The following is a 24,458-nucleotide window of genomic DNA, read 5'->3' as shown; positions in this document are numbered from 1 at the left end:
GCCACAGACTGTAATAGGGGCAACATATTTTTATCTAGAAAAGACCCAGTTTGACTTTAGTAAAGTAATCAAAGGGCCACATGTTGAATTTAAACAGGAGCACAGCATCCCTCCCATCTTTCCAATACATCTGTTGTGTTTCAGTCAGAGCTTGGAGCTGCCTAGGTCCACACAAACTGAGAAAACCGCTGGAGTTGCTAATTGTTGTGGTGCTAACTACAATTAGCAACACAAGATGATAATAATGTGTTTCTGTACACTTTCTGCATTAAAACTCTAAAGAAACATTACTAATGTGTGTCACTGGCTTAATGAGATGCAGCCAGACTGAAGTAAGAGCTGATAAATACTTTATACTAGAAAGATTCAGCTATATGTTCACCTGCCATGTTCTGTACTAAACTCCACCTTCAGAGTGCCAATAGTGGGGGTGGAGGGTGACGTGAGGGGGAGGATGTTTCCTCCTCGGCTGTTGCAGCATCTCAGTTTTGCGGTACACACACTGTCCTGTGTTTCTGTTTCTGTTGAGTTTAAAGTGATCCCACACTTTTGATGCTTTCTGTTGTTTTCTCTACCTTTCGTTTTGCCCCTCGCCGTCTCCCTCCATAGCTGATAACCACACTTGGTATCCACATATCAGCAGCGTTGGCTATTATTAGCAGAAGTGGGAGCGTTGTGCCTGGCCGGGACACAGTGTGCCGAATAGTTCAACAGAATTTAACGAAGCCTGGAGGCAAATTGTCTGCCTAGTAATCGAGGTCCTCGAATCATTCGAGGAATCGTTTCAGTAATACTTTCAAGTGAATTAGATGTTTAGAAGAAAATAAACCAGTCCAAATGTTTGAAATGGGTCTGAGGGACAAGGGATGAAAAGCTCTGCTCAGGAGGAAACGTCTCAGGAGGCAAGTGATCAAGGGATTAGTTTGATCAAACCAATCCTGATCAGACTGTTCAGGATTTCCTCATATCTATGCTTTTTATTGATGGGATGGCTCTTCAGCAGCATTTCATTACACTAGTTGAATTTTGCAGGAGTCTCTGCTCTGTTATCCCAGGTTCCAGCCTGCAACTGTTCATGTTTCCTGTTTATATTTGGTTTCTGCTGTCTGTCGGGTTATTCTTCCAACACAAAACCACAGATATGCGACCTGCAGTCCGTCTGAATTGGATTATATTGTGGTGAAAGAAATGTATTCTCCTTTGGTCTCGGTACACCAGGCCTCTCATGAGCCTCTCAGAAACACCTCGAATATAGTTTGTTCCTCCAGACTGTGTTGTCTCTGCAGTGTAAATTGTGTTACGCTGCTGTGGACTCTGGGACTGATGGAAAAGATTGCATGTGTGGGTGTTGATAGATGAGATCTACCTGCTGTGTGTGTGTCCACCCTGTTTGCTGTTTTAGTTTAATGCCCACTTTCTTTCAGCCATGCTCTTCGTCGGGCTTCTTCATTACCACCAATAAGAAGTCAATTTCCCCCTGGGGTTCTGCCAATCATAGCACTCACATCCCTCTAGCTCTGGCCAATCAGTATCAATGTTCCTCTGGCCTGATGTCATGAATGGCTAATGTCGCCCAGCGGTGGGCATGAATGTAAATCACTCTGCATCAGAGCCTTTCAGAGTCCCACATCAAGAAGAAACCTTTCCTGTAGAACATTTTGGAGCAAACTAAAGCAAAAGTTTAGGTACATTTTATGATGAGTTGTTTTTTGGCTGCAAAGACACCGTCCAGCTGCAGCTCTAGCCCTAGAAACTGCCAAGGTGGAGGTGGTGAGTAGGTGTGAAGTGGGGCTCAACAGCAGTGGATTTCTGGTTTCAGTGCTTCTAGTACACATTGACTGGTGAAGTGATTGTTAGAGGGGTTGACATTTAAAAAGTTTAGGTTGCATAAAGAAAGGTGTGTCTCTACAAGAATGGCCGTGTTCTTTTCACAAGAACGAGTTCTTCCCTCTTGGTGCCTTTTAAATGTTTAGCTCTGTTTTAACTGCTGTCGCCATCTTGCGACAGCTGTTACTTGGAATCAACTTGTAAATGTCCTTGCAAACAGTGGTGACATCTGATTGGACCCAAACATGCATCTTTTGAGATGCAACAGATTAGCTAAAGAAATTCAAACATTCATTTGTTGCCATTTGTATCTTTTGAATGGGAATTCATTGCAGCCAGCCATGTGATTGTCTTATTATTACCCTGTGTGGGTTTGTGCTTCATTAGCTCAAACTGAAATACTTAAAAGCAGCAGCAGCATTATTTGCAGAGTAAATCTCTTTGTACATATGTGTGCAACTTTGCAGCAGTTCCTCGTCTTCTTGCATTTCGAATGTTCTGGACGCAACTTTAAGCTGTTATCCTGATGACTGCAGATGTACGGCAAAGCTGTTGGGTTAACTGTTCTGGTCTAATCCAATCCTTTTTTTAAGTCTCCTTCTTTCCTCTCATTTCTGGTACACATCCAGCCATACAGATTTGGCAGCATTGCATCACTTCAGGGGAAATTATTAGACATCTGAAACCTCTCCAGGCAGCAAATAGACTTTTAACCACATTTATCAAATGCATTTGATAAATGTGTGTTTTTCTTAAAGAGAAATGTGATTGTCAGAGCTGCACTTGGACAGGCAGACAGGAAAGAAAGACATTCAATCAACAGACTCAAACCACGGATGACTTCAGATCTGCTTTGTCCCGGGGGATGTCGAGTGTCAGAAAGGCAGGTTTGTTAGAACTCGTTCCCACGGGTTGGGATGTTGAAGGAGGCGTGCACACACAGAGAAACACACAGAGACATGCGAGTGAAGAAGAGAAGATTGAAACGAACAAGGCTTAAGGAGGTTAGACAGAGGGAGAAAATCTGCAAGGCTTTATTCAGCTGGCTGCAGCTTCAACAGACATTCCTGGATTTGGTTTCACTCCTAAATTTTCAGTCAGCGCTTTTGACTTTCACCAAGTATGAACCGAGGATTTTAACGACTGTTTGGACCTGTGTGTTTAGGCAGATACCAGTTTTCCATTACTATGTTTGTACGTTATTCCAGTTTTCTACCAAATATGGCTTGCTGGTGTTTGGACTTTTAAAAGCAGGATTTACTGGCAGACTTTTCCCTTCCAGTGTCTGGTAACCCAAACACATGAAGCCTTAAGTCAGACTTCTGACTGATAAATACTAGCAATTTATATCTGGAAATAAAGAAACATTAGGTGATACTTCTACACAAATATTTTTATCAGTACTTCATCCACTGGGTGGCAGAGGAAATATTTATCTTCAGTCAGTCAGTCAGTCATTTGTTACCGCTTATTCCATAGTGGGACCCACTATGGAAATGTTTATCTTCTTTAAGAAAATCAGAAAATAAACTTTTCCACTTTCGCTAGTTCATACCTTCACTCCGTACCCACACGGCTCATCTTGGTTCTTCCTGCTCACATTTTATTCCCATTAACCATTCTGTACCTATTTACTTAAACTGTCACAGTAGCTCAAATAACCACTTGGTTCCAACCAAAGTATGGAGAATAGCATCTCTGAACGTCCAGTATGTGGAACCTTGAAGCAGATCAACGAGAGATGCAGAAATCCTGTCAGCTAGGAACAGGAAACTGAGGCTACAATTTACAAAGGCTCACCAAAACTGGACAAAACGGTGCCTTGTCTGAAGAGACATTCAAAATCATCTTATTGTTACAGATTTGCATCTCTATCATCTGGTGTAGATCTTAGTCATCCACGAAATGACAATCCTTAGTGCTTAGCTGGAAGGCAGCTGGACTTCTCTTTTTTATTTAAAGACACTTGACCTCTCATCCAAAAGGTTTCTTCAGTTCTGACCATGTGTTGAAAATATCAGGCTTATTAGTTGTCAAAACATTCACACTAACATTGTTGTTAAGGTCACTAATGGGTCCATTAAGGTCAAATGACTCACTGGCCCAGACCTCAGCGTTGGGTCATTGTCACTTGACAATGTGTCAGTTGTTTTGGTCACATGCGTCCAGGTGTGAATGGCTGTAAAACCAGCCATGGAGACGAGTCAAGGCTGTAGAGTAGGTGTTAGAAAGATGAAATCTGAGGCCACTTTCTCTAATTATTAGGAACAAATCAGAACCACCTGTCTTTAGGATGTATTGGAGAAACACAACACACAGAAAAGGGAGAGAGAACCAGCTCTTCAGGTGAAGATTCATTGGGTCATCTAAATCTCAGGGCATAGGGACAGTCATTTGAAGACAGCAATGTTCAACTTTTGAAATGGGAAGAAATCTGGTTTCACCATATTTATTTGGGTTTCCTGGACATATATCCACTAATCCCTATTGAGTCTTGGAATTAAGAGCCAGGGAGATGCTGGAAGGGTAAATCCTGGTCCACATTTTTCCCCTATTGTTACGACCAGTGGTCGTAGGGGTGTTTTTGTTTTTATAACCATGTGTACAGGCTGCTGAAGTGCTCCGCTGAAGAGGAGAAAACCCTGCTCCATCGTTTCGGCAGCTTTAAGTTTGTCATAATTCAAAGAATCTTCAAGAGGACGGGTTGCAATAACCTCCTGGGCTTTTCCACAGACTTTACATTGGAGTAGAAGTGGCCAGGCATCAGGTGGCCAGTGCAAAGCTTGTGCTATTCTTTCAAATGCTGGGAAGTAGCAATCTACTTCAGCTTCCCTAAATTCAGGGACCAATGCAACATGCCTTGTAATATCAAATGGTTGATTTTTAGACGAAACAGAGGAAAAATCAACAGAACCCGTTGAAGTGCTCGCTTTAACAGCAGAATCGGCGACTCTAGACTGGAATTCAAGTTCTAGTTGGCGGAGCCTCGCAGCCTTTTCACCCTCAATTTCCAACTTTTTAATCTCTAGTTGGATTTGTCTATTTTGTGCCTTTTCTTGGGCCTCAAGTTGCAATCTAGCGAGTCGGACCTTAATCCGAGCGTCGGCTTTTGATCCAGCCGAATCACTGGCATCAGAAAGAGGATCAAACCGAGGAAGTGTGTAAGGAGTTAGATTCCCAGCACCTACCTCAGTACCCCCTTCTGGAAGTGGTGAATCGACATGAGGCTTATTTGTTTCCTCAGAAGAAAGGCCAGCAGAGGGCAGTGCTGTGCAAGGAGGCAGAACAGAGTCACTATCAGCTGTATCAGAAAGCACAAGTCCAAGTTTCACAAGCTTTTCTGTAATAAGTTTCTGCAAATCCTTTTTAAGGAGCTGTTTTGATTATGAAATTGAAAAATGAGTTGCTATTTGTATTAAATCCTCTTTTCGACAGCACTCCAAAAGTTCAAGAGAAGGGCTTTCCAAGAACTGGTTAATATTGAACTGAGCCATTGTTTTGACTGAATAGCACAATGAGTTGCAGGTACACCTTCAGACTTCTAAGTCACAGAAAAAAACAATTACTTATGTTTGTCACAGGAACTCTTTAAGGAAGATCCTGGACGAGCCCCCACTTATGTTACGACCCGGCTCTGCCAGGGGTGAAGGAGGGGAAGTAACATAAAGAAAATGGAGATATGGGAAGTCTAATGAATATTGTTTCTTTGTAATTGTTTAACATCACAGACACGTGTGCAAAAGAGAGCACCACTAACATGAGGTAACAAACATAACAGCCAGTAGCACAAAAGAAAACAGTCAAAACTCACACAAAAGAGCTCAAACCCTAGACTTGATGCCTATTTAACAAGTCTAAATACTAACAATAACAAGCCAGCCAGCTCTAACCAAGTCGCCAGAGAAAACAGACAGGTTAAACAGTAATCAATAGTTTTACCACAATCAACAAATACCACCACTAGCATGAGCTTCACAAACACACAAGGCGAGCTGCTCAGATTAAATTACAGCCGCCTTTTGGTGACAGGTGTAGAGAGTATATATAGGCTGGACTCCGTAATGATTGGCGGCGCATTTGCGGAAGCAGACGATAGACAGTTCACAGGATATCCCGGCGATGTCCAGCAGGAGGAATACTGAGCGTCCAGGAAGATCCGCTTCCACCAGCAACCAGCGAAGAAGAACACAAAAGGGGGAATCCCACCGGGAGGGAGTCCCGCGCAGCCAAGCTGCCGAAACAACGGAGCAAGGTTTTCTCCTCTTCAGCGGAGCACTTCAGCAGCCTGTACACAAGGTTATAAAAACAAAAACACCCCTACGACCACTGGTCGTAATACCTATCTTTTAGTCCTTTATCAAGGGGTGGTTATGTTTCATTCGTAATAGGTGGTAATTAGTGAGGGTATCTGGCTATACACACTAAGGCTGGGCATGATTGACACTTTCCATTTTACACCATGTGTCTAATGGATGGTGGACTGAGACAGTCTTCAGTGTAAATAACCACAAACGTCTTGTCGGTAAGCGCCTATATATGCATCAAGGCTTACCCAGCATATTGGTATTCCTTCAAAAACTACTCATATCCGTCTACCGGAAACATTTGATGGTCTATCAGCTTCTGGAAGAAATATTCCCTTGCATTTTTGGGGGAATATTTTAACTGCTACACCTTGGAACAAGAGAACAAGGCCCTTACACCATCTGAAAAAGTATGTGACATCATTTTATTGACTGACCATATCTAAAGTAGGGAAAATGTTGTATTTTTACACTTTTTCCCCATCGCATTTTCCAAAAGATCCATCCATCCAAAATTGAGTCTTCATACTATGGAGTTTAAACTTAAAACATGTAGGAACCACCTGTACAAATGGGTTTCCCCCCCTTTTGTCGTGTATCAATCAACAGATGAAAATTGTACGTTCATATTTTTACTACAAAATTTGGCTCGTTTTGGAAACGGGTTCCACTTGTTTCTCGTCGTTAAAGCTACATAACACGGTGATTTCTCTGCCTAACCCACTGGGAAGTGTGAGTTGTATCCAGTTCTCAGCCTTACCAGTCAGATCAGTCCATTCATTATTACATTCTGTAAAAACCCTTTTTATCCTGAAAAACAGTAGATGGCTTCAATAACGGTGAACCAGCGGCACAAAGGGTTCATTGAGGCTGCTGATCTCTTAGGTAATGATCCTTTTTGTTTGCAATAATTATCCTAAAGCCTTATAATAACCTTTCAGTGGTTTAATTCTGTTTATATTGTGGGGCAAGGTTCTCATCCTTAACAAGCTCTGAAAAGGGGATTTATCTAAACATTTCACATCCATAAAATCCCATCTGTTGTTCTCAAGAAGAGCAGCAGCACACAAACACACCTTCGACACTCAGTTTATTCCAGTCCTGACACCAGTCATCCTTAAAGATCCCAAGCTGGAGGATAAAAGAGAGGAAAAATGCTTCAGAGAGAAAGGAAACGAGGGTGAGATGGCTTGCAGAGCACACAGAGACAGCTCCTGTTCAGAAACCAAAGATGATTTTACTCCTTTGATGTCGCAGATCCGTAACAGGCCCTGCGAGGAACACAGAGGCACAGACGGAGAACAGACCTACTGTTTTTGGGCTTGTTTTAAGGTTAGAAGAATAAAAGGCACAACATTTAATGACAGACCGGGGTCAAATGGCAGTTACGGACAAGGTTTATGATTTAAAGTGAAAAACCCTAAACTCAAGAAATAAATGGGAACAATTTATATTTTTTGTTCACCTACTAAAAATATCCTGCAACGTGACATGGCCAGGTAAGGACATTCTTGAGATTGTGAGTCTTCTACAGCTAAAACTCTAAATGTTTGAGCTCCTGCTGTTGTTTGTATCCAATAAGAATTGTTCATTCTTTGTTCTTGTGCACGAGCCAGAAAACCCTCATCAGTCAGTCGTGTTTATGCATGTGCCCCGCCCCCAGAATTTAAATAATTTCCTATATTTGAATTGGCCCAGAGCACCATTAATGCAAGAACCGCCACTGCAGACAGCATGGCTCCTCACCTGATCTCCAAGGCTGAGTTCAACCAACCTGAGGAGGAAACTCAAATCACCTTATTTCCATTATATCCTTTCAAAGCATTGAATTCAGCTGTTTTAACCACTTCAGGGCCCACAGGTGTATAAACCTCAGCACCCAGGCTGCAGATTGTTCAAACAAACGCTAGTGAAACAATGGGAAGTTCTCAGGAGCTCGGTGAATTCCCACATGTGGGAACAACAGAAAATCACCAAGTGGGATCAGTAGATGCTGAGGCTTTCTGCAGAGTCAGTTGGTACAGACCTCCAAACTTCATGTGGCCGTCGGATTAGCTCAAGAACATTGTTTAGAGAGCTCCAGGTTCCCCTGGCCCATCAGCTGCATCCAAATGTGTTGGATGCAGTGGTGCCCGTCCGACACCGCTATGGGACTTTAGAGCAGTGGAGATATGTGATCTGAAGAACTGCACTTGCCTGACTGTATTGGGTCAAGTGTACCGTGATTGTGGCGTGGGGGTGATTTTAAGGAGCTGCCCTTAGCCCTTCCTGGTCCAACATGACTGCGCACCAGTACATAAAGCAAGATCTAAAAATACATAGAAATTGATGTGGAAGAACTTGTTTGAGTCCTGCCCTCTAGCTGAAGGAACACATTTGAGATGAATTAGAGTTGGGAATACAACCCAGGCCTTCTCGTCCAACATCAGTGTCTGACCTCATGAATGTGTTTCTAAAAGAAAGGTAAAAAATTCCTTGTGTGAAGGTTAGTTGGGTGAATAGCTTAGTGAACATTAGAAACGTTTTCCTTTTACCCAAGGGAAGCAGTATATTCAATTTTCATATTATATATTGCTTTGCAGCATTAAATAAAAAGTTATTGTGTGTCTTGTGTGAAATTCTTTCCAAAAGTCAGCATTGCAAAAAAGCTCCTGACTCTTGATGTCCGTGGATGGGTAATTTGGGAGAGCAGGTGGGCAGGGAGATAAGTCTCGTCACAGTAATAAAACCCCTGGCGCTGAGGTGAATTCAATATGCAGTGAGCAGAAAGACAGTGGATGTGCCGTCCAATTGACCCAGCTGTCAGAATTATCTGATACCTGCTGTAAAAACGAGCGATTCGCCTGTAAAAAGCCTGACCACAAGAGCAGTAATAAATGAACACAGCATGACTCTTAGGATTGGGATCCATCAGACCGGAAGCTGAGGATAATGAGAACCAGCTTTGTGATCCAGATTTTAAAATCAAAGTAAATAACTGGAGGTTTTTCTGGACACGGCTTTGAATTAGTTGAAGTTATTACAGCCAACGTGATGTTACTGAAACCCTGTTTTACAGCCACAGGCCAACGGCTATAATTAAACACCCCCAGTCCGACTAATAGAAGGAGAAACTCTCTCTGTCAGACAGCTAATTGCTCCACTCAGTCTCTTGTTTTTAGACACACCCTTTCTTATTTAGTCTTTTCTAATCTAATCCGTGTCAGTAAGACTCGCGATGAGTTCGTTACCTCCACCTCTGATGCTCCTCCAGTAAAGGATGTTCGGGGTTTGCTGTGAAGCTCCTCATTATTACTTCTGGTTTGTTGTTCCTCTCAGTTTCTCCTCAGGTTTCTGCTGCTGTTGGAGCTACTGGTGCAGCTGAAACCCTTTAAGGAAAAACACCTTTATAGCTAAACTCAGGAGAGATTGATTAGAGGACAGTTTGGTAAAGAAAAGTGTTCACAGATTGTTTGTGGTTATTTTTGCAGACCTGCTCATTTCTGTAATAGGTTTCTTCAGCATGTGTAAAGGTTTTCATTAGATTTATTAACATTTATTTTTATTTTTATTTGCAGCTATATTTTATTTATTTAATTACTGTATTTAATAATAATATTTTCTCCTTTTAAATGTGCTTGTATATAAATCTCTATTCATTCACCAGTGTTTGTATTACCACAGTTTTTTTTTCTCACTTTAGGTTATCTTGATTTAACTTTAGATTTTAGATTTAGATTTTTCTTTTTAAAGTTATTCCTTTTGTTTTATGTCTTTTGTTCCCATTCAATTAAATTGTTTTAATTATTTTTTATACTTAAAAAATGCTCTTAATTCATGTTTTTATTTTTTCATTTATCATCATAGGTATTATATCTTCTTGTTCCCTTTTTTTAAGTACATTTTCGTAATTTTTACTGATTTTCTTTTAATAATCAGGATTTTTATCAGTTTGATCGTTTATTTTAATGGGCCTATATTAAGTAAAAATAAGACATTTTACTAATGTTGGCCACTAGGAGGAGCTTGGCTGTTATGCCTTACTAAAACCGTTGCTGTAACTGATGTGGCTGATGAGAATGTGTTTTATAACTGCTTCTAGCAGTAAGTAGGTTTGTTGCATTCAGAAATTTCCCCTTTAGGTGTCACTAAACTAAAACTCAGTTTCTTTAATTATTTAAAACCAACTGGTTTTGTATGTTTTTGTCTTCCAGACACGATGGAGTGGTGGTGGGTGTGGCAGCTCGCAGTGGTTACCATGGTCACAGTTTTCCTCGGTCCATGTCAGGGCAGGAACCAAGAGTTTTCCTCCGACAAGGTGATCAACAACGTGGTGGTCGACCCTCACACGGGCCGGCTGTACGTGGGTGCAGTCAACCGCCTCTACCAGCTCAACTCCGACCTGGAGGAGGAGTCCCGTGCCAAGACGGGCCCAGAGCGGGACGACCGGGTGTGCACGCCACCCATCACTGACGCCTGCGAAGAGGCCGTGGAAACCAACAATCACAACAAGCTGCTGCTGGTTCACTCGGCCAAAAACGAACTGGTGGTCTGCGGCAGCCTCTTCAGGGGCATCTGCTCGCTGAGGAACCTTAGCAGCGTGGAGGATCTGAGGTACTTCAGTGACACCAACGGGGAGAAGTCGTATGTGGCGAGCGCTGAGGAGGGTGTCTCCGTTGTGGGGGTGATGTCATACTTCATGAAAGAAAACGACAACCTCCCGGTTTTCCTGGTGAGAAGGAAACACCAGCTGTACCCACACTTCATACTCAAGTTATCCAAAATAATAGAAAAAGAAAATGATTTTGATTTCATTTAAACTAAAGTTTGTTGTCTGGATGCATTTCTGCTGAGGGGATTGGGTATAAATATTTCAATTAATTTGGGTTTTTATTGATTTACATGAACTCTTCTTTTTCCAGTGTGAAAAGATTATATAGCAAAAACATTTACAGTAATTTTGAAAAAGAAATTGGGTCACAACTATAAATTTATAATGATTTCCTGTAATCCTCATGGTGTCAAAATTATACATTCAAGTACAAATATATACATACACCCCCCACTAATATTTGATTAGACGTTTCTTACAGGCTTTCTGATAGGTCTTTTTAACTAACTCAATTTTAGGCCTTAAAAAATCTTTTTCATCTTTATATCTTTAATCTCTGTGTCCTTCACTTCTTCTATTGATTATTTCTTGCTGCTTCAGGACAGATTATATTGAACTTTTAGGTGTTAAAATTGAGTAATTTATGTTTAATTACCTGCCAGAACCAAAAAACTACAAGATCTTTTGACAAAGTTACATTTAACTTACATTTAATGGGGCTTTTTCTTTTCATTCTAAAACTATTTCCAGATTCTACTGGTATTAAAATACTTTTTTCTACAAATATATTGACGGAAAACTGATGATCAGTGATCTGGATGGAAAACCTAAAATCTCAGTGATGACTCAAGACTTTTACACAGTTCTGTGTGTCTGAACCTGGATATGTTGAGAAAATATAGACTCTAGATTTTTTGACAATAGACTCAGTCAAAGTCTCAGCGTTGTCTCAGTGTTTTTCCTCTTCCTGTCTCCTCTGCATTAGGTTGGTAAAGGGTACGGCAGCTATGACAGCACCAAGCTGATCTCCACCCGCCTCCTCCAGGAGGAGAAGGAGAAGGAGTGGGTGGTGTTCGACAGCATCATCGATGCCTCTGCGGTCCAGGCCAACCCCTTCGTCCTGCGGTACCTGCACGACTTCCGCTTCGCCTTTAAAGACGACGGCTTTGTCTACTTCCTGTTCTCCAGGACGCTCGGCCTGCAGGACAACAAGGTCTTCACCTTCATCTCCAGGATGTGTGAGAACGATCACCACTACTACTCGTACACCGAGCTGCAGCTCAACTGCAGCGCCACCAACAAGTACAACAAAGTTCAGGTATAGAGAATCAGATGGTCTAAATGTTTGGACTTCTGCTCAGCGATTTAATAAAGTGACTGAGCTGCAATCTGTCATCTCTGGTCTTCCAGGCTGCTTTCGTTGGACCAGCAGGGGAAGTTTTGGCCCAAAGTCTGAGCAGCTCCATCCAGTATGGACCCATTTCAGCTTCCGACAAAGTTCTGTTTACCACCTTCACCTCTGATGAAGACACCTCAGCCATGTGTATGAGACACTTTCCTGTTTCAGTTTGCTGAAGTGGTTCTGAAATATTTTTCCTGCCTGATTTGCTGTTTTATCTCAGAACTGCAGCTGAAAAAACAATGTTTCCTAAAGGCTAATTTGGTCGCTTGCTCTGCAGATCTGATCAGATGAAGGAGCTTTGAATCAAAGAGCATTCTTTGCCTTGATCTTTAGCAGCAATGCTCAGAGAAAAAACTGAATTACATTCCCAGAAAGTCTGGATTAACCTCATCATGTTTTATGACCAGCAGGCATTTTTCTCAGTGGTGCAGAAACTGTTTAAAAATGTCTGATTAACAGGTCAAAATCTGGAGAAAACTGGAAAAAATCTAATTTACTTCTCCTTTAGGAATTTGTTCCAGAAATCCATTCGTTTGTTTGATTTTTCCGCTATTCGTATCAACTTAAATCAGTAGCAACAAGGCTGACATCTGATGGACTTTATGTGACAGACCAACACAATTCAGCGCATATATGTGAAGTAAAAGGGCGATATGTGGTTTTCAACATAACAATCTGAAAAGTGTGGAGAGCTTGTAGACATTTCTACAACCACCTTTTAGTGCTGGTCCAGCTGGAGGTCTTTTGGGTATGCATGCAGGACCTGTCTGAGGCCCTAGCAGAATTTAATTTTTGGGCCCATTTACTGAGGGAAAGAACAGGGAGGACGAGCTAAGCTCAAAGTTCCAATGAAGTTGGGACATTATGTAAAACCTAAATAAAAACAGAAAACTGTGATTTGCTAATCCTCTTCAGCCTATATGCAACTGAATACACTACAAAGAGTCTACAAGTCAAATTTAAACTGAGTGAATATTTGCAAAAAAACAAAGTTTATCAGTTTGAACATGAAATATCTGGTCATTGTAGTGTATTTAATTGCACGTAGGTTGAACAGGATTTTTATTCTGTTTTTATTTACATTTTACACAAACATTTTCCTGTTAAATAGACCAAGAAACTGTGAGTGCAATTCGTCTAAACGTTGTGCAATTGTGGTTGAAAGGTTAAAGGTTAAAATATGTGATGATTGATGATCTGGGTTGAGGCTAAACAAGCCCGCCATTCAGGCTGATATTGGATTAGACCTGTGGACTTGCAGTTAAATCTTTCTGGGCTAATTATTGACTTGGGGGAACCTTAAATAGCCATTAAACGTTATCAGGTTTTTGGAGGAGTGTCCCAGCTTTGACACAAACAGCAGAAAGTTTTATGAAGGTTTTTCTTGGTGTCCATAAAACCGGTACATTTGTGCTCCAAGACACCCCCAGGCCAGCAGAGGGCGCTAAGCAGTCGCAAAGTTTGGTTATACCTCGACCTGTTTCTGCCTTTTTACCTCGCTTTAAAAATGTCCGCACATGCAGTGCAGTGAAAAAGTATTTCTTTTGTTTTTGCTGTTTTATCACACTGATATGTCTCAGGTTTGATACGTGACAAAGATAAACTGAAATGAGTACATTTCTGCTCCTGTTTGCAGGTATGTACCCTTTAAAGTTCATCAACCATCAATTTGTGGAGATCATAGGAGCCTGTTACAACAACCATGGCATAATCAACGGCAAGATGGCGGTTTATTCGCCTTATTCTTCCAAGCCAGAGGAACCGTGCTCCACTAAGGTACAAAACATCTTAAAAGAAGACGAAACAATGGACTGAAAAATATGAGCCACAAATAAAACTCCTGTTTTAAATTGAATTTCTGCTTTCTTTCATTAGCAAAACAAGGCAGATGAATACAAATGTGGAGCCGAGTTCCTGCCCTCACCTCTGGCCAGTAAGGCCGAACTCGCCTTAACTACTGAGCCATCACTGGTCCATAAGGGTCACATGACTGCTGTGGCTGTTGCCGTGGAGACGGGGCATGCAGTGGCATTCCTGGGCACGGCCAACAGAGAGGTAGCTGGTCTTTTTAAAATCATTCAATCAAGCTTTTCCTTTCTTGTCTTGTTTGCCACATTTTCTCCTCCTGTAACTAAAAGCATTAGAGAAAAAAAAAGATGCAAGTTTTTAACTATAGTTTTATGTTAATTTAGCTTTAGCTCTTTTTCCCCAAACATAAATATTCCAACATGTACAGTCAGGTGATTAAGCTGATTGAATTTGGTTAGGATGCAAAAATAGAACAAAAAATACAACAACACGGCACAAAAAACTGTGAAATAACCTTTAAACAGACTTCCATATATGAAAGCCTGCACCATCATTGTGTATTATGATTAAACAAGCGTACAGGTAATAAAACCTAACTGGGTAAATGTTCTACACTCAAATGTAGTTTATTTATTTACTTATATTGGTTTAGAAAGGAAAGAAAAAACAAAACAAACAGTAGTCATCAAATACAAATATGAAGCATCTACAGCACCAATAGAGATGCTTCTCACTAAGCCGGGAAAGACTGAAGCATCAGCTAATAAGTGCCTACATCAAAAGCTTCTGTTCAATCGAGCTCAACTGCTAAAAATATCTTCCATACTTTATACCAGTTAACAACTTTAATAACCCGACTTGTTTGACCGTGAAATGTGGTCTGATGGAGCATCTGCAGCCTGGAACCAGGAGCTCCTGTGCAGATACAGCAACTTAATAAACAACACTTTTCTACTTTTCTTAAAGAGTTATTAAAGACAAATTTTCTAACTGACCCTCCAATAACCAGTGTTAATACATCAGACAATGAATGAAAAGATGTCCAATCAGTCATTGAAATCTTTCGCTAACTTGCAGAAAACGCTGTTTAAAGGTAGCATAATTATTCTAGATACCAGGCTTTTTTGTTTAAACCACGCTCGGCTTCCTTTATACTTGAGATACGTTTTTGGAGTTCAGATGCTGCTTGACGTGTGAGCTGTAGATGGACTCGGGTTAAGTTTTGTGTTTTTTGTTCTCTGCAGGTGCTAAAGGTGCATTTGTCGGCTCATCCCGAGGTGTACGGCCAGGCGTCGAGCGAAGTCACTGGAGACAAGATCAATAAGAACCTGCTGTTTGATTCCAGCTTCCAACACCTGTACATCACCACAAACAAAAAGGTCAGACCCACTCACACGCCTGCTGGATTGATTATTCATTTTTCTGGATCCATTTCTCACTGCTTCCATCCATCTAACGCCTCGGTGTCCCAGTACACGGCTCAGAAGGTCGGAGTGTTGTCGCTGGCTTGCTCCTGTTTTCGTGTTTCATCCATCAGGCTGCTGACATTATGAGCCCTTCATTTATTCCCTCTGTCTTATTTGATCATTTATTCATTCTGTCGACTAACACCAACACATCCGTCTACATTACCACACACAAGTCGCTCATTGATTTATTCACTCTGTTTCTCGGTGGCCTGCTTTTTTCCCCGCCTCTTCTTTCTTTGCTTTGTCCTTTCATCTTTCCGTTGCCATCCCTCTCCGCAGCCGCGCCGTGGTGAAATAGATGTTATTGATTTTAGAAATGAATTAATTACAAAGCACTTCAAGAGAGCAATTTGCTTTGATCAAGTCGAGCGACTATGCTCGAGCTTGTTCCATCTGCTCATTTAAATTTATTAGACGGAGCTCAGCCTGTCAGAGAGGAGAACCAGTTGGAAGATGTTCAACATCAAAACCCATCAACAGGGAGATTTACCGTTGTAGCAAAGTGAGGAGAAATATAAGATTTTGAAAGGATTGAAGGATTTCATTAATGGAAATCGAATTTTCTAAAACACTGAAACACATATAAAGTACAAAAGATAGATAAAATACACATTTTAAAGTTTCATGTATTTATTCTTAATTGCTGCTATTTATTCACAGCCAAAGATTCTCTTCAGAGCATCAGACAGAAAAGCCAAAAAGTGCAACAGTATTCCTAGCCCTTAAACCTTTCCACTTTAGTGTATTCTACTGGGATTTTATATGAAAGACCAACAGAAAGTAGTGGATTATTGTGAAAAGGATAGGAAAGCTAGTCAGAGTTGATGGGAGGGAGGATGGAGCTAAATCCAGGACAATCCTGGAAGCAAACTTGTTAGAAACTGCAGAAGACTAGAGCGTGAAGTTGAGGTTCACTTTCCAGCAGGGCATGACCCTGAACATACAGCCAGAGCTACAATGGATCAATGCATATTCATTAGTTAGAATGTCCTAGTCGAAGGCCAGACCTACATCCAACTGAGAACCTATGGCAAGACTTAAAAATGTATCTTAGCAGATGCTCTCCATCCTGACTGAGCTTGAGTTAATTTGTAATGTAGAATGTCTGTTACAATCTGTAGATGTTTGAAGCTGGTAGAGACATACCCCAAAATAACTGCAGCAGGAACTGCAGAGCAAGATGTTTCTACAAAGTATTGACTTTCAAATTTTTTGGACTGTGGGTATCAGGAGAGAACCCCCACATCCACGGGGAGAACATGCAAACTCTATCCCAGGCCGGGATTCGAACCCAAGACCTTCTTGCTGCAAGGCAATATTGCAACCAACTATAAACTTGTAGCCCTCAGTCCAGTCCGGCATAGTCCAGTTCAATCCAGAAAAAATAGAGTTCATAGAAATACAAAAATAACAAAATGTTGCAGCTAATTTGTTTTGTTTTTACCTCGCTTTTTGATTTCTTTATTTTTAAATTTATTAGAGAAATCTTCTTTTTCTCCACCCAGGTTTTCTCACCTGCAGTTTACCTAAGACCCATTACATTTTCTATATTTTATTTAATATCCTGGAGGGTATGTCAGTTCATCCCTTTACCAATGTTGAGAGTTTGTTTAAAGATGCCAAATGCAAGTAGGTTAGGCATTTTAAGTGTGGTAGATGAGGGGGTCCAAAATCAGTGATGGCACGAAATAAATCTAATGATTTTATTTGGCTTTGTAGTTGTTTGTGTCAGATTATGTGTTTTAATAAATGCAATAAAATCCTTCCTGTGCATCCAGATCATCAAGGTTCCAGTCCAGACCTGCCACCTGAAGACAGATTGCCACTCCTGTGTATCCATGAAGGATCCATACTGTGGCTGGTGTGTCCTGGAGGGAAGGTGAGAGGCTCCTAAACCAAACCGCTTTTAACAGCTAACTTTAAACGCTTCAGCCAAATGGGATTAAGTCCAGAAAACACTAAAAATATACAAAGCTGCGACCATGTCGTCAGCCTATCACCATGGTTTTGCTCTTTGCGTTTGATTAACAGGTGTACCAGAAAGAAGGACTGCAGCAGGTCATCAGAGAAGAACACGTGGCTGTGGTCTCCCAATCAGCAGTGTGTTCAGATCGAAGCCTTCAAACCACTGAACCACAGCTGCAAGAAGACACAGCAGGTGGGTGGAGATCATAGTGAAGAGTGGGAATGAATATACATGCTTTACTCAGTTTTTCTCTGTTGGCAGAATTCCCCCAAAGCAAAATTAGACTAGTCCAACCTGAATGTGAGACAGACTGTCTTTAATCTCAGCAGTACTTCATTTCTTCAACTCGGCTAGATGGACCTCCATAGCTGCTCAGGACAGTTGGTTGGTTGGTTGGTTGGTTGGTTGGTTGGTTGGTTGGTTGGAAAATGCCTGTTTCCAATTTAATGATGATGCAACTATCTTTCCTTTATTTTATTACACCCAGGTGCTCTTAATTCCAGTGAATTATGCATAAGTAACAGTTTATGAGCATTTCCAGATAAACCATATGAGTTAAGTTTTCCAAACTGATTTCTGAAAATAACATTTAGTTAAATCCGGCTTTGCATCACATTGTCATTAGAAGGTTTTTTTCAAACTTTTTGCTAATAGATCCCTTTGTGGCTCATTTATGAATTTCTTTAAAGTCTGTTGTCTACTGTATTCCCCTTCAGAGCACAGAAAGGGCACCCACAGCTTTACATAGACTTCCATTCAATTTCCCCATTCAGTCTTCCCCTCAATGAGTGTTGTTTTTCAACTCATATCTCTTACACTGTACAGGTGAAAATCAACATGAACAGCCACCAGGCTTTTCTACAACTCACTGTTCCACAATTGTTTTAATACAAACTATATTTTTGGCACAATGTCTCCCAAGAAAAGGTTGGAATATCGTGGCAACCAGTCACTCTGCATCTTTTTCTCTGGCTTTTAAAATAAATCTCATAAATATACACTTAAAAATAAGTTGTGCTCTTTGCTGGTTTTCTATAAACTGTCGGTATTTAGAGGGCAAAGTAGAAACAAGCAAAAAAAGTGGGCGTTAGTGTTGGATATTGCGCACCTGTCAAAAATACTTCAATTTTTAATATACTGTTTATTTATATAAAACATTAACACAACGTGAAAATCTTTTTTTAAGACTTTTACTCAGATATCACTTGATTTAGGTTTTTAAAATTACACTCTTCCAATAAAATGTATTTTTAGTTGATGAAAAGCTAATAAGCTAACATTAGCATGACACTTTGCTAATTTCAGCTGTAACAATGTATCTTCTAGGTTGATTTCAGCACAGATCTGATAATATTACACTCCGTTACATGTTTTGACATTATTCTTTCTCATAATTTTATGTAGATAGATAATAGTGAAGTTTAGATTTTTCTATGTGGGTTTACATTAGCTACATGCAAACCCAGTGGTTGTCCAGCTAGCAGCTAAAGCTAATGGTAGAATATTGATACCTATTTGATACTTTTGGCCTTATTTAAATGTTAGATACCTTCATCTGGTAAACTTTTATTTTACATGTAGATGTATTAATCACCAAACTTATAGTTCAAAATTACACTTTTATTTAAAAAAACGTTTACATTTGATAAGCTAGCAAGCTAACATTAGCAGCACACTTTGTTAAGGTTACCTTGAACAATTTGTCTTACAGGTTGGGTTTAGTACAAAACTAATAATATCACATTGGGTCCCATGTTTTTAATATAACTTTACTACCACCATGATCTAATGCAGGTAAATAATAGTTTAACTGAGATATAATTTTTACTTAGCTATTTCCAAATGTGATTAGTCTGCTAGCATTAAAAGCTCTACTTGATATTTTTGGACGTATTTAAATTTTAGTTACTTTCATGGTAAACTTTTATTTTACATGATGAAAGTGTTAAATGGATTCTGGATTTTAAAATATATTTCAGTAGGCTGGATTTTAAGATCTCCTTAAAAAATAAGATTGTGCTCTCTCTTTCATATCTGGAAAATAAGAATTATCTTTATAGGTTGAGAGTAGCATGTAGTTATTTAGTCGATAAATTTCAATTTGAACGCTGTAGCCCACATGGGTTTGTTAACTAAACTCCTACAGAGGATATATTATTCTGTCTGAACCTGAATTAATGAGACATTGATCCAAGTCTGTATGTCCAGGAAAGACACAGTGCCCTTCAACATGTAGGACTTACAGCATGAGGCTTCACGTCATATCCCTGCTTATGCACTTTACAGTGTTTTTATTCTGTCAGCAGCTTACAAAGTAAGGTAAATATCATAACATTAAAATGTGTGTTCTAATGTTGTTTAAAAGTACAAATATAAAGTTCTTAAATTAATCAGAGGACATGAACATTTGCTTGATGCAAATTGCAACATTTGTTGATGGAGCTCTCAGTCATCCTCATCATATGTGATAATGCAATCAGCTCAGGGTATAAAAACAAAATGCTAACAGAAGTTGATTTAAATGCAACAGTAAATAGTATAGTGTTATGTGTTCTTAATCATCTTGTTACGTTATGATTTGAGATAACTCTCTTGCTTTGGGTCATTTTCCTAATCATCTTTGCAATACTGAGAAGTGTTTTGCAGACTGTTTGCAGAGCAAACACATAAGGCTGGAGAAGGTTGTTTTTTATGAACAAACACACAACTCAAAATGAGTGATGTTACATATATAAGGAGCCTGCATGCTAGAAACTAAAAGAACAAGTCGTCCAAATCACATCTTATAATAAGAAAATCTCAACCTTGAGCCAATGTCTTGTTCAAATTATTTCATTAAAGAAACTTGGTTATGTCAATACAGGAACCTAAGGATGAAACATGAGGGCTTTGCAGCAATGCTTTACATTCATCTTCTCTTCGCTGGTAAATGGGCTCCTCATAGGATAAGTTGCTGCCTCAGTTATGTTTATAAGCAACAGTTACTTTAATCAACAATGTGACATTTTGCAAACAGCATCAATTTGTTGCAGGTTTTCTGAAATATTTGAAATAATTACATAGAAATATAATTAATCTTATTCGAAATTTAAAAAGCAGTTATCTTAAATAGGTCAGATGCATGTTTAGCCCCATGGCCTTCAATAGAATTTATTGTGCAGTGATTTTATTTATGGAAATATATTCATTTATTTTTAAAATTTCTTTGAAAGTGAGTAGAGAGGAAATGGTGGGGAGGACATACAGTAAATGGGCCTGGAATCAAACCCACAACATGCATGGAGGACTAAGGACGTTTATGGGTCGCAAACTTTATCCCTGCGCCAATGTCGCGCCATTAATGTTAATAATTCATCAGTCTCATAACTGATCAGTCTTAAAAATGTATACTTCCTTTCCAGGGAAAATATTTCTGACACTAAAAGAAGCATTAGAAAATCTCTATTCTCCATCACTTATTTAAAATTAAAGGCAAAAATCGACACTTCTGCTAAAAATTGAAATTTGACCAGAGTTGGGAATCATCACAATCAAGAGGCTAATTTATCAAACAAACCGTATTTATTCACCACTGATTAACACCAATTCTAATCTTCTCACTGCCTAATGGTTATGAGAAGATTCATAACCACTAAATGTACTCTGCAGACAATAAAAACAAACTGATTAAAAGACGGAGATGTGGTCTAGTCCTCAGAACCACCTTTAGGTATTAACCAAAGTCAGCACCAGATAACAGCTTCAGCAGAACAAAATGCAGCGTCTTACTTAAGGTCTGAATCTTGATTTTGTACGGATATTCAGCTCTAAGCACATTAGCTGTTTGATCGGCTTGGTGGTCGACCATCATCAGGATGTTTGAATGGCTCAAGTTTTGGGTCATGCTGGAACCAGGTTGCTAATATGAAAGGTGAACCTGCCTAAATAAAGTTGTTGGGTTTAATTGATGCTTGATATAAAATGAGAAACGGAACATTTAACACAACCAAATTTAGGCAGATGGGCAATCAGCTTCAACTCCGGTCCGGATGGGCAGGCTTACTGGGACAATGATTAAAGTCTTGCCCCCACTCGTCTCAGCCCCACAGAAGATTTCCCCTACCAGTCTGGTGGAAGTTGCTCGACCAATCAGACGCAGGCTTGTGGCACCCTGATGGCTGATTCACATGAACACTCAAGGATGAGTGCAGGTTCTACCTTTAGAGAAACTTGTCTAAGATCCAAAAATCTCAAAATTGACAATCATTTATTTTTGTAGCCAAAATAACTTTGTTTAATGACATGGTTTTCACATCCATCCATCATCTTATAATCTCATGCATGTCATCGCTTTATTAAATGAAACCCAGTAACTTATTCAATCTTTGACTCAACAGACTCTCAATATTCAAATTTACATTTAATTATGAATAACTTCAATTCAATTCAGTTTATTTATATAGCGCCAATTCACAACACATGTCGTCTCAAGGTTCTTCATAAAGTCAGGTTCATACATTCCAATTAATCGTAACCATTGAACAGTGCAGTCAGATTCAGTTATTTATTCAAATTGGATAAAAAGTTTTTCTATCTAAGGAAACCCAGCAGATTGCATCCAGTCAGTGACTTGCAGCATTCACTCCTCCTGGATGAGCATGTAGAGACAGTGGACAGTCACTGGTGTTGACTTTGCAGCAATCCCTCATACTGAGCATGCATGTAGCGACAGTGGAGAGGAAAAACTCCCTTTTAACAGGAAGAAACCTCCAGCAGAACCAGAACCGGTGTGAGCGGCCATCTGCCACGACCGACTGGGGGTTTGAGAGAACAGAGCAGAGACACAAAGATAACAAAGAAGCACTGATCCAGGAGTACTTTCTATGGGAAGGAAAAGTAAATGTTAATGGATGTAGCTCCTTTAGTCGTTTCATCTAGAAAGAAAGAACAGATAAACTCTGAGCCAGTTTTCAAGGTTAGAGTCTGAAAGAGAGCACATAGAGTTAGTCACAGTAGACGCTCAGTCAGTAGCCATGTCTAGGAGAGAGAAAGGGTTAAACACTGAAAGACAGGGCTATGTGGATCATCTGTAGAGGGTGAGCATTAAGTTGTTACCAGCAGAAGCTTGGATGATGCTCCTCTCCAGAAAGGTGTCACAGGTAGACACAGAGTCAGGCCAGGTGTAGCTTCTAGGAAGAGAAAAGAGAGAACAAAGTTAAAAGCTGAAATAACAGCAAATAATGCAAAACTAGAGAGTAGTGTGAGAATCTAGCGAAGAGGGTAAAGTGGTCATTATGTCCTCCAGCAGCCTAAGCCTATAGCAGCATAACTACACAGATAGTTTCAGTTCAGATTATTTAGTTAAACGGCGCTTATTTACAACAATGTCGTCTCAAGGAACCTCACAAAAGGTCCCACTGATGGTCATTGTTATACTAAAAACCACAAGGATTGGGATACCTCTCTCTGTCAGACTGATTATAACCATTGGAAAAGAGAAGGGGTCATACAGGTAGCAGAAATGGAGGGTGTGTTTGGACCTCAACCATAACTGAGCCGGTTTAGGCTAAACCTGACTCCCCCTTACTCCAACCAACAGGGAGGGAAGAAGGCTCCCTCCCTGAGTGGTTGGCCACTCGAACTTTGGGCTTTATCTATTCTATTCTATTTATTCTATTCTGGATTTAACAAGGAGCCAATGAAGGGAAGCTAAAGTAGGAGAAATACGATCTCTCTTTTTAATTTTCATCAAAGAAATCAAAGTTTCCTATCTTTTTATTATTGAAACTAAATACGATTTTTTACTTTAATGAAACTTTTTCCCATCAGTCCCAACTAAAGAACACATTCACATGCTTTGTCAGGCATTGAGATTGACAGTACGCTCCTGATGTTTTGACATCCTGGGGTAGGACCAGCATGGATTGGAGTTTGCTTTGACTAAATCTGGAGTTCATAGAGACCATTGAAGGTGACCTGCAGAAAGAGAGTGACGTAGGTTAAAGTTCACACCTGGGAAAGGTATGCTTAGCTGTATCTAAAAGAACTGACTGAAAAATTGTGCTCATTTTGTAAATTTATTATGAACTATTCTTTGTTGACTTTGACATGGAGATCTGGATGATGTTGCATATTTTTTTGCTATTGGAGATAATGTTCTAAACATGAGCATATCTGCCCTCAGCCCAGGTGGAGGAATTTGTTGCGTCTAAATAAGAAATTTATGAGGAATTATCGGCTCTGTTGCAGCCTCAGATTTTATTCTGATAAGACAAGCAGGTCTAAAAGGAGGGGGAAAAGTTTCCTTTATGCAGATTTAAATCTAGTCGAAGAAAAGAGAAAAGTCTTTGGTGACTTTGTTCTGTAGCTTCTAAAGTTCACGAGTTACGTAGGATCAAGAAGTTTGAAATTAAAACTTGAGCAGCAAAATTAAAACAGTTGAGGTCAGCAAAGAGTAATGAGAAGCTCATGTTTGAACATCACAGGGGAGTTGTAATTATTACTGCACCTCTCACACACACACACACACACACGAGCGCAACTGCTTTCATGTGAGCTCTCACACAGTCAGGCAAATGCACATTTTATCAAGTTCAGCCAGACGTGCAGCGATTTTCACATTCAGTCCTTCCTTTGGATCTGATCATCTGTGTTTCTGACCGTCATAAATGCAAACTTTAACAGGGGTTTAACTGAGTGTTTTTTAGTAAAAACCTTCACAGCTACTGGTTATTAGCTCTCTTGGTTATATATTGTTTATTTATGGTCTTGTTTTGTAACATCCCTGCAGACAGTGAGGAGGTGTCTGCATCTCCTCTAACATCCCTCTCGGTGCTGTCTTTCTGCAGGTTGACATCACCATCCCCACCCTCCCCATGCTGAGGGATCACGACCAGTTGCTGTGTGTTTTCGGGTCGTTTGTCACCACCGCCGTGGTGGTTGAAGATCCACAGATTGTGACCTGCTCGCTGCCCAACCCTGCAGACATCCCCCCCACGCCTGAGCAACAGGGTACGTCCAAGCGGTTCTTCTTTTATGTGTTGCGTGTTCCTTGGGCCTTGTCTTGAAGGTAGGGGGAAACATTTAAAATATTTTTTGTTTGTTTTCAGTC

The 24,458-nt window shown here is 40.1% G+C and overlaps 1 protein-coding gene across 2 annotated transcripts in view; it reads left to right on the top strand.

Annotated features, from left to right (window-relative positions):
- The window catches only part of LOC124882845 (plexin-B2-like), a 175,561-nt gene that overhangs the window by 112,356 nt on the left and 38,747 nt on the right, over positions 1 to 24,458 (top strand). For both annotated transcript variants that reach the window (XM_047389424.1, XM_047389423.1), the window contains 9 exons: positions 10,325 to 10,842; positions 11,708 to 12,040; positions 12,133 to 12,265; positions 13,761 to 13,900; positions 14,000 to 14,179; positions 15,178 to 15,312; positions 17,181 to 17,281; positions 17,434 to 17,560; positions 24,196 to 24,358. In XM_047389424.1, the coding sequence (XP_047245380.1) occupies positions 10,330 to 10,842; positions 11,708 to 12,040; positions 12,133 to 12,265; positions 13,761 to 13,900; positions 14,000 to 14,179; positions 15,178 to 15,312; positions 17,181 to 17,281; positions 17,434 to 17,560; positions 24,196 to 24,358 (1,825 nt within the window). In that variant the 5' untranslated portion in view covers positions 10,325 to 10,329. The remainder of the gene's footprint in view (positions 1 to 10,324; positions 10,843 to 11,707; positions 12,041 to 12,132; positions 12,266 to 13,760; positions 13,901 to 13,999; positions 14,180 to 15,177; positions 15,313 to 17,180; positions 17,282 to 17,433; positions 17,561 to 24,195; positions 24,359 to 24,458) is intronic.

This window comes from Girardinichthys multiradiatus, chromosome 17 (assembly GCF_021462225.1).
Source record: "Girardinichthys multiradiatus isolate DD_20200921_A chromosome 17, DD_fGirMul_XY1, whole genome shotgun sequence".
NCBI lineage: Eukaryota > Metazoa > Chordata > Actinopteri > Cyprinodontiformes > Goodeidae > Girardinichthys > Girardinichthys multiradiatus.
The sequence above is the reverse complement of the archived record's forward strand: the minus strand, read 5'-3'. Positions and strand labels throughout refer to the sequence as shown.